Here is a 10,644-nt window from a genome sequence, read left to right on the forward strand (position 1 = left end):
TGGGGTGCCGCTGTGATAATACTCCTTTTGTATCCCTAAGCCTTCTGTAATAAAGAGAGTTTTAAGGTTTTCTCACTTGGTGGTATTTTATTTGATTTCACATCCACAGCAAGGAGTTTCTTAGTGCAACTTCGAATACCTACCCTCCCCCCTTGATGAGAAAAGAGCCTTGTTAAGCTCCTTCGGTTCCTTCGCTAGTGCTTTTTTACTACAAGCAGAGGTATTGAGTTGACACATTGGGGCGACTTTTACTACAGGATGATTATGCCCTTTTCCCTTTGGGCCCAACCATTTGCCTTGGCTAGGACAAAATTTGGAGAGACACGTGCAGTCGAAGAGGTCAATGCTTTTGTCGGCTAGGACAAAATTTGGGGTGAGGCAATGATGGTGTATGCCGACTAAACCTGATCATTCGTCGGGCCTGACCTTCAAACTCCAAGCCCGAGCTCTTCCTGAATCCTGAAAATCACTACCTTCTCAAGCCCGAGCCCAGCCAGAATGCAAGTCCGAAGCCCGAAAGCCCAGCCCGAATGACACTTTTCAGTACATCCATGTGCAAGCTCGACTTGAAGCCCGAAAGCCCACGAAATCCTAAAAAAGAGAAGCCCAAGCCCAACCTGAACTATCATCTGGGCTAGAAAATGAGGCTCGAGCTTGGCCTCAATGTGAATCCTAACTCGGCACGGCCTCGACTTTTGGGTCAGGCTACCCATGCCCTGGTCTAACGTCGAGCATTTTCGCGATCGTGATAACAACCATGGAGTTCTTGCATTACCTGAGGAAGGCCAACAACTCATCGCTTACCATAACTAAGCATGCATATGATCATGATACTCTCTGTAATTGGGTTGATGAACACCCGGATTTTCTTGTAAACATCCTAATAAATGTTGTAGCTATTTTGCCTAATCAAGAAAGCATGCCATGATGGATTTCCCACAAAAAAATGAGACGAAAATGGATGGGCATAACCTGGATTTTGGAGCCCGACAAAGGGGAATAATGTGGCACTATAGACGGTCGTCTCTGGACGTGGTGCACCTTTGCCGAGGACAACGACAATGCGTGATCGATCTCTTTATCCCTCCTTCCTCCTGTTGAATTTGAAAGCGCACGAGATGCAATCAGGGAGGGAGATCGCGATGGTATGAAGAGGAAGGATGGATAATGGACGAGAGTGGTGGTGTTAGCGGATTAAAGGGGCAGGTTGTATGAAACCAAGGCGACGGTGAAGGCGGAAGAATGAGACCAGGATAGCGGCGACGATGACTAGGATTCCTCGCGAAGATGGAAGGGTACATGCACGTCGTGTAGTTTGACTATCGATTCTTTTGGCCAATTCTCCCATAATCTGCCTATATATGTTGTAGTCACATCTACCTAGGACATGTCACCCCATGCCACTACAACCAGCAGAAGTGTAGAACACCTCCCGCATCTGCATGAAGTCTATGTGGACCAGCCACAACCCCTCGCACATCCACAACTGACGTAGGTGTACGAAACAAAATAAATAAAATTTCAAGGATTGAGAGGAGCTGGGAGGTTAATACTGATTTACCACCCTACTATAGGTGGGACAAACTAAATGGTGAATCATACTTTTGCACCTAAGCACGAATGACTAAGCGATTGTGCGCAACACTACCAGATCTAGATGTTGATGAAGCAGAATACCTACACACACTCGAGGGTGATGCGAGGTGGACAAAGAGATGACATCGTGGGGGAGAAGGTGTCGGAGGCATCTCGCTTATGATTGGCTCCATTGGATTTTGCTTCGTGATTGACTACTGGAGGCATCTCGAGGGGCATATGCATGGGAAAGACCCGAGGAAGGATCTGCATCTTGCACCGCGTTGTCGCGGAAGGGAAGCAGGTGTTAATGGCGTGATAGGACTGGAGGGCCCCGGTTTTGATGTCCTTATTATTTCCCCGAGGTGGATTATATTCGAAAGTCTCATATATTTCCACTCTTCTTACATGGCAATGCACTCTTGCAAGAAACAAATTTCCATCAGACCAGGTCTAACTGGTTGAAGAGTTAATTTTCCATCCGAGTAGAAGACACTAGCAGTTTCAATCTTAGAGCATCGCCAACCATCGTCCTATAATAGGCGCGAGTCGTTTTTAGGGGCTTAGGGCGCAAAGAGCCAAAAAAGGGCCTCCAATAGATGTCCAATCCTATTTTTTGTGCAAAATCTTTTCTGGGCAGCCCCCCGGCTCCTCTAACTTAGCTATTGTGAAGTTAGAAGCCTAACTTAGCCACATTTCATCCGTTGGATCTAGAATAAATGGCTGAAATCTACCGCTACAGTTCTTAAACAGTGTCAACTGCTACAGGTAACAAACAGTGATTTTAGCTACAGTGCTCGTCCAAACAGTATGCTACAGCCCCATGTGAACAGTGCAGAATCTTGGCCATCTATTTCCCATCTGATGGTTCACAGACTAAGTTAGGGTATTATTTCCCTAACTTCACAGTAGCTAAGTTAGAGGAGCCAGTTCCCAAAAAAGGATCCTTGTGCGACAAATTTGGGGCACTTCGGCGGCTGCCCAAAAACATGAGGCTACTTCCGGGCGCCTTCATGCGACTAGAAACCCTTGGATCCATCCACCAACCGGCGGCCGTGTGGCAAGCCCCTCCAACCCCGATAGGCTTGCTGTTGCTCCCGTCTTATTTTAGAGCATCTGTTGGAGCAGTTTTGTCTTATTTCATGAGAAAAAAGGTTTTTTTTCTTTTTATTATAGGGCTGCTGTTGGAGACGGCATTTGCTCGTGCAAAAAGAAAAGAAGGTTTTTGTGTCCTATTTATTTTTCTACTCCACCATGTTTTCATGCCCTATTATTATAGAGCTGCTGTTGTTGCTCATAGTGCATTCAGTCTCGCTTGTGGTGTATACGTGGACACCGCCACGCGCGCAGGTAGTGTCAGTGTCTGCAGCCAAGGACACATCATCCCAAGCCACGGCAAACTATTGGACAGGGCCACGCGCGCAGGAAGTCTACGTGGCCTATCGCGCATCAGCGGCCGATCAGCGCGCAACCGACGGCACAGATAAACACACGTAGGAAACCACAAAATAAATAAAACCTCTCGTAATTAAAGGTCAGCACGAAGCAACCCCTCCTCAAACGGCAACTCCTCCGATCCCGAAGACGACGCTCCGAGTCGGCTCCCACTGATCGCTTCTAGAAGCTTCCACAAAGTTCCGGCCCGCCGCCATGGCCGCGCCCTTCTTCTCCACCCCCTTCCATCCCTATGTCTACCAGGTCGGTGCCGCTCCCTCATCTCGCACGTTTCTCGTCCCCGCGTAGATGCTAGGTCTGGATTCGAGGTCGCGGGGCTGGATCCGCACGATCCGTGGCGCTCTGCTCCCGATTGGCCCCCCCTCTCATGATCTGATTCGGTTCGAATTGCGTGGTTCCCATTTTTCAGAGCCAACAGGGATCTGTGACGGCGTTTCAGATATCCGGTGGGGATGTGCAGGTTCTGCAGGTAGTTTCCGGTGCCTAATTCTCGCTCGCCTGTTCTATATTCAGATGGATTGAGTTGTCATCATTTCTAATTACTTGTGGGGGGGAATGCTTTTCAGGTGATGGTGAAGCCGCAGGACAAGTTGACTGCGAAACCAGGTAATTGAACCGACTTGTTTCTGTTCTGCGCCTGAAATTTGCAGCTTGCAAGCTCTACAAGTATAGTTTGGGTGACATGCCGAATACATTTTTTTAGTTACTCGGGTCTGCTAGCCTGGTATTCATGTGGCACTTGGCAGAAATAATTAAAAAGTTACATCCCTAATTTCAATTGTATAGTATCCTTAAACCATCTTAATGTTTTGTATACCTATTTGGCATATCCACTACGGTTTTGTTCAATAACGCCTTGAAAAATCATTGTGCATCAGCGTGTGTTGATAGTTGTTACTGCAAGGTGCTTTATCACATCGCTTATTTTATTTCTATGTATGATGTGACGCTCATAGAGGTTGTTTGTGTGCTTTTTTTTTAACTCATTGCTGTCAATGTTCAGGATTTTGGACTGGTAGCTGAGTAGGGATTAATCGGCGAATCGGCCAATTAACTGAATTATCGATAACCCATTTCTTGGTAGGTTAACTAGGGACGTATCGGTATGTCCTAGGCTACATGGCAACATACAATGTACTAAATATCGGAATATGCAATCCTGGGCTACATAGTTACATACACACCAATCTTCATAGATCACATAGGAGAAGGGAGATTACCTTGGTGCTTGAGGAAGCCATGGACAGAGGAGGGGAGGAGCAGGCGACGAAGCAGGAAGAGGTAGCAAGCTTGGGGAAGCAATCTGGAAGACGGCCGCCGTTGGCTGGTCGGTGAGGAGGCGGCGAGCTCGGGGGCGGGGGCACTAGCTGCTCCTTGTTGCTGGATGAGGGGAGGCGAGCGGATGAGGGAGGCGCTGGCTGGCTGATGTTGCTGGCGGCTGCTTGGGGCGGAGGCGGCGGCAGCGGCGGCGGCGGCTCCTCTGGAGGAGCGGGAGCCCTAAACCTAGATCGGGAGAAGGGAGGGATACATGCGGCTGGGAGAAGGGTTGGAAACAGGCTATATTTTGGGCAATTAGTCCGCCTACCCGATAATTTGGCCTTTTATTGGGCTATCAGACCGATAAATCAGCCGGCCCAGTTAATGGGCCGAATAGGGGGTATTTGGTTCGGAAGGGTGCCGTGCAGCAGTTAACTTTCGTGATATTATTTAACATTGATTGCTGTACTTTTTACCTTTTTAGGTACAATGTGTTACATGTCCGGGAACATTCAGATGGACAACAATTACTTGCCTGAAAACGATGGAGGCGTGTGGCAGTGGATATTTGGAAAAAGCATAACCAGCACTGTTTTCTTCAATCCTGGCCCTGATGATGGATATGTGGGGATTTCTGCGCCATTTCCTGGGAGGATACTGCCTGTTAGTATATCTTTTCCGTGAAGTCATTACGATGTTTAAGTCTTAGCTTCATCTTCTATTTTTCAGCTTAGTTCTGAGTTTTTTCTATACTTTCCATGCAAAGCCATAGGATGCTCATGCCAATTACATCATTATTTTTGCTCATCATTAAAAGTTTACAAATCCTTTGTTACCAAAATAGAATTCTGTCACTTGTTTGTGTTACTAGCTGTGTAGTTACCAAATATCCTTGGCTGCAGACATTGAATTTTCGTCCTGTAGAAGTAATGATGAGATAAATTCTTGGTGGTAATAGGATGCATTAACATTAAAGTTACATTGAAGTATGAATTTGTTTATCCTATTTGCCTATGTTGGCTTTAAGAATGTCTTTGTTGAGTTAAAAAAGAGGTAGCTGCAGTTTTATCTTGTCAAACTAATAATAATACACTCATTGCGAATATGTATATCTCATTTTAGTGGTCATGGTATCTTAAATCACATTACTTATATTGTCAACCGAAGCTGTTGTCTTAGTCTCACCATAATTACTTGCTTTTGTTACAGATAGATCTAGCAAACTTTGGTGGAGAACTACTTTGCCAGGTAAATTATCTTGAAGTCTGTAATCTGCTCTGAAACAGTCGCATGAACCTCTTAATGTACCAAATTGCAGGCAGATTCTTTCCTCTGCTCGGTCAATGATGTGTCAGTCACAAGTAGTACAGTTGATCAGCGGCCACGCAACATTGAAATTGGTGCAGAGGTAGGGTAATTGTTGAGGTACCTTATTGATTATGAGGTCATGTGGATCCTGCAAGTTTGTGTTCAGTTCATTTGGCATGCTTCTGGGCAACTTGCTTGCCAGGAAATGAAAGATGCACATTTTTCTTCTACAGATGATCCTCAAACAGAAGCTTAGGGGTCAAGGGATGGCCTTCCTTGTTGGCGGTGGATCAGGTACACTTCACCCTTACATCGCAGTGTTGAGTGTTAATATAGATATTTGTAATTATAGGCTTAAAGCTGCAATGCTATTTATGTTGAGTAAGTTTAGACCTGAATATTTTAGGTCTTAAATATTACAAAGCTGTGATTCTGTAAAAGCTCTAGGACAGCTTGATGCGATATATTGCTGTGTCACGGCAAACTTCACTTTTTACTCAAATATGGATGTTGTTGGCATGGGAGTACTTAGTTCAGCATCTAATTCAGTATACTTGCAGTATTTTGTGTTAAACTGTTACCAGCTAAATTTTCCGGGAGCACCGAATCTCTATTTTATTTTACAGAAGCATGAAACCTGTTGTCTGATGCTAATTTGGTTTTGGCACTAGCAAAATATTGCAGCTTTGGTAAATTCGACAGGGTCCTAACTTTGGGAGCTTTTGCTCTTTACCTTTGTTAGTAATGCAGAAAATCCTTGCTCCCCGGGAGGTGATCACTGTTGATTGTGCTTGTATTGTGGCTATGACAACCACCATCAACTTTCAGTTACAGAGCCCTACCCCACATAGAAGAGCAGTCCTTGTATTCGGGGTGAGTATATCCTGCCTCTCTTTTTCATAGTAGTTCAGGAGGAGCAGTATGTTTCCTTTGTGTTGAAATTTCCTTTGTTTCATTGCACTGAGAAGCATCATATGCAGGGTGTCAACCAGCTAAAAGCATCTCTCACAGGACCTGGCGTCGTTTTCATTCAGAGCCTGCCCTTCAATCGGCTCTCGCAGCGCATCGCAAGGTAAGAATGGTGCCGCAACACATCGCTTCCCAGTTCCCACAGCCCTCTTGCCTGTCACTGACTGTAAGTTCATTCATGTATTCTCAAGCAGTAGATCGGTGGGGGCCCCAAGCCTGAGAGACAATCCCAGGTTCTTCATCCAGATTGTCATGTTCTTCTTCCTGGCCTATGTCATGATTGTGTCGTCAATAATTCTGACGGATGTTTAGGCGATGCTGCGACGAGCATGTTGGTGTAATCCTTTTAGGATGTTGGAAGAGTCAAAGTTGTTGCACCTTACAGAACCCCCTCCCTCCCTCTGTAGATGCCGTGTCGCGGGCGTGAGTAAGCCTGAGAAGAAATCGCACAGCTGTTGTTAGAAAACATAGTGGAAAGTTTGTCAGATTTCTTTTGTATTATGGTTTGCGACGAGCAGCCCTTGTTCGTGTGTAGACAGCAAGCTCAAGTTGCACAGCATAGGGTGAATATTACCGTTGACATTGACTTAGATCCCATTGAGCAGTTCGGTCCATAAAGTTGGTGTATTTCTGTGCTCCATATCTTGTCAATCTGCAAGCTCGTATATCTGAATCCACTGTCTTGAAAGAGGATGGCGACCCAGGCAGGGAGAAGCGGTCGCAAGAAAAAAACGGAGTACCAATCTAAAATGTGCCGGCTTTGCTATGCTTCATGCAACCGAAATCTTCTCGGTTTCAGGGAGGCCATCGCGAAGTTTCCAATAAGAACTCGCGACGGCCTCACTGCTGCGTCGCAGCCAGAGGGGGTGGAAAAAACGTGGCGTCGTAGGTAAATTTAGGTGAGATCGTAGGATCAACCTTAAAATTTCATATTTGACCTTGCAGATAAGTTTACAAGTCCAACGAAATCAGATCCAAACTCGATCTACAGTAAAAGATTCCAAAAAAAGAAATTCATCTATGAATAGTGCCAGCTTTGCCTGAATAGTATTTGCCACTATTCACATCCAATTTTGTCTTTTTTGGTTCTCTATAAGGGTAGTTCGACTTAGGAGCTGAAATTCTTCGAGGTTGTACTACATCAAACACAGATGTGTGTCTACAAATATTTTCAGAATTTTTGAACATGTTTTGAGTCTTCTAAAAGATTGATCTCATCGAAGGTTCAGGTGCGGCCGCAGGGTTGACCGCTGGTACCGGAGAGTGGGGGTGGGATTTGAGGCTTTAGAGGGTTAGTCGAGGTGGCGGTGCCGCTGGCCGTGGGAGGCGGTTCGGCCTTGGGTCAGAGGGTAGTGGTGGAAGAATGTCTTTATAAGTCGGCCCCAAATGATATCGAATTTGCTAAGTAAGAAGAGAGTTGTCTTGTTAATTAACAAAAAACGGGTGAACACCGTCAAAGCATGCCTGTAAAAGCAAGGCACTTCGAGCGACCTGGCAGCCCACGCAAGAACGTACACACGTCGTCGAGGAGAAAAGCATCACCAAGGTTGCAACCCGGTGTCATCGTCATCACACCTCTGAGAGGGTGACTCGACTTCATCATTGACGACCAGCAACTGGCTCGCATCACAAGACAAACGCCAAGACCTGCGTAGGCGGAAGCCAAACAGTCAATCGCACATGTCGGTGACTAGGCAGCTCCGACTCTGCCAACGAGCATTGCAAGAGAAATGCGCTGGGCTTGCGCTAGGTCAACGCCAAAACCGACCACCCACCTCGAGTCACTGTCCCCGCAATGTCCACCTCAGCAGCTTCGACTTCATAGAAACAAAGTGAGGCACGGCGACCCATCGAACACGCCAGATGAGACCGACTACCAGAGCACAACTGCAACCCTCCCTTTGCCCAAAGCCGCATTCGTTGCCACATACAAGAAAACCGACATCGCATCACTGGACAGCCACCTGCTGACCACAATGTCGCGAGCGTTCAGCCTATTGCGCAAACGGGATCTGAAGCTCTTTAAGGAGACACCCCAAAAGAGGAAGTGGTGATGCTGACGCCGTTGTATGACCCAGGCGGGCCTTAGGCTTTCATCCAAAGATCAGGATCCGAGAGTGTAGGAGGATATGGGGCTCCACTGCGATGCCTCCAGGGAGGTGAAAATACACCCACAAACGTCGATACCGGCGCCATCAAAATCGAGCAAGGTTTCATCTGGAGCAACCCAACACCACCAACACCCCCATGCACAGCACCCCGGCTGCCCGCCAACCTCTCATAGAGCCACCACATTGGTAGCACAGGAGAGCCACCAAGCAGCACACTTCCCTGCCGGCCAAACACCGATGAACCAGATCCAACCAGATCTGGCATCCCACCACCGCTACGCCACCATAGGAGCCACTAGGGCCCCGGCCCGCGCGAGGCACCCCACGGAGCAGGAACGGGAGGGGGCACACCCGCCCCTATTCGTCGGAGAAGAGCAACTGACTGAAGACCAGGAGCCCGCCAGCGAAGTTACCATGGTTGCCATCCGCGAGAGACACTGCTAGGGAGTTGCCACATCGGAGAAGAGTAGACGAGGCCCACCACGGATGCGGTCAACCTACCTAGATTCGCCGTGCTATGTAGAAGAAGGGGATCGAGCCTTCCCACCCCGAGATTCTATTGTCAAACGAGAGGAGGACGACCCCGCCGCGCTGCTACGCAGAAGAAGGTGATCGAGCCTTCCCACCCCGAGCTTCTGTAGCCAAACGAGAGGAAGACGACCCCCTGCCGCCGCTCTGGCTTAGCCCGACGGTCTCCTCCGGTGACGGCGAGGGAAGGAAGGGGGCAGGAGGGCGGCCCGGGCTAGGTTTATGCCCGTCTCGCCTTGGACAAGAGGACGCATGGGGCTTTTTAGAAGGGAAAGTCCATTTTAAACCCCCCGAACTCATAGAGGTTCGGTGAAATGAACCCTTTGGTCAAAATCCCGGCCGATTGCGCCCTGAACTATGTAATCCCGGTCTAAGTCGAACCCTGTCATCATTTGAGGCATAGAAACACTAAAGTGGCTAGCTTGTGGGCCAAGGAGCGCCAGTGTTAACTACGGCCCGCACTCGTCCTCCACGCTGGGCCAGCCCTTTTTTTTTGTATGCTAAAAATGCAATTTTTTTCGTTATACTGCTAAACAAAGGTGCACGCACGCACTGTGTCTTCTGTGCCGGGCCACTGCTTGAAAGAAGGTGCGTGCGGTGGTTCAAACTTGCGACCTTCGCTTTGCCGCCTCACCTCTTGTGAATAATTTATTCCAATTTCTTTTTTGTTTTGTTCGTGGAAGCTCTTTATACAGTTTTTCTTTATTTCTTCCCTTTTTATCTAATTCATTTTTTTAAAATGTGAACCTTTTTACAGAACTCGTGGAGTTTTTCGAATCCGTGATTTTTTTTAAAATCCATGAACTCTTTTTAGTTTTACAATTTTTTTCCAAAATCCATGTACTTTTCTTTTGAAAATCCATGAACTTCTTTTCAAAAATTGTGAACTTTTTCTAAGTCACTTTAAAAACAATTGTGACATTTTTTTTCCTTTTGAAAATCTGGTTCATGACTTTTTTCTATTTCCCTACTAAGATGACCACGAATTTAAGAAAAAATGAAAACGAAACAGAAAAAGAAAAAGAAAAAAGAAAAGAAAGAAGAAAAAGATGACAAAGGGAGCAAGTGAACACAACGGATGTACTGTCCTAGTGGTTAGTCATGTTGACCAACAACAGGTGGTCTCGGCTTCAAGTCACTCTGCGTGCCAAGAAACTGCGTGTTTTTAAGAAGGAAAAAAACTAAAGCGGGCGAGCCCAACGGGGAACAATGTGAAATGGCACCAATCCCGGTTATCCTTTGACATCTGTTCCACAATCCTCGTTTGATGCTGGGGTTTAATTTATGAGGGTGCGATCGATCAAGTTATCAAGTTGCCTTCGGGTTCGATGCCGGGGTTTAGTTTAGACTGGGATGATTGCATTGCTCAGGGTGCAATCGATTGGGATTCCAAGTAGTTCAGGGTGCAATCCAGGGGCGGAGACAGGGGGGGCGAGCAGGG

The 10,644-nt window shown here is 47.0% G+C and overlaps 1 protein-coding gene across 1 annotated transcript; it reads left to right on the forward strand.

The window, feature by feature from the left end:
* The first annotated feature begins 3,112 nt into the window (after nucleotides 1-3,112).
* Nucleotides 3,113-7,202, forward strand: LOC119311800. The gene is made up of 10 exons (XM_037587502.1): nucleotides 3,113-3,273; nucleotides 3,440-3,499; nucleotides 3,597-3,636; nucleotides 4,772-4,950; nucleotides 5,497-5,535; nucleotides 5,606-5,695; nucleotides 5,829-5,889; nucleotides 6,338-6,468; nucleotides 6,576-6,667; nucleotides 6,759-7,202. The coding sequence occupies exons 1-10, from the start codon at nucleotides 3,226-3,228 to the stop codon at nucleotides 6,874-6,876; spliced, it is 858 nt and encodes a 285-aa protein (XP_037443399.1). The 5' UTR covers nucleotides 3,113-3,225; the 3' UTR covers nucleotides 6,877-7,202.
* Nucleotides 7,203-10,644: the final 3,442 nt, after the last annotated feature.

The sequence above is a fragment of the Triticum dicoccoides genome, chromosome 5B, assembly GCF_002162155.2.
Source record: "Triticum dicoccoides isolate Atlit2015 ecotype Zavitan chromosome 5B, WEW_v2.0, whole genome shotgun sequence".
Lineage (NCBI taxonomy): Eukaryota > Viridiplantae > Streptophyta > Magnoliopsida > Poales > Poaceae > Triticum > Triticum dicoccoides.

Coding starts and splice junctions, on each gene's coding strand:
- LOC119311800 (XM_037587502.1), top strand. CDS start 3,226: ATGGCCGCGCCCTTCTTCTCCACCCCCTTCCATCCCTATGTCTACCAG. Junction 3,274..3,439: donor TCCATCCCTATGTCTACCAG/GTCGGTGCCGCT, acceptor CCCATTTTTCAG/AGCCAACAGGGATCTGTGAC. Junction 4,951..5,496: donor TTCCTGGGAGGATACTGCCT/GTTAGTATATCT, acceptor CTTTTGTTACAG/ATAGATCTAGCAAACTTTGG.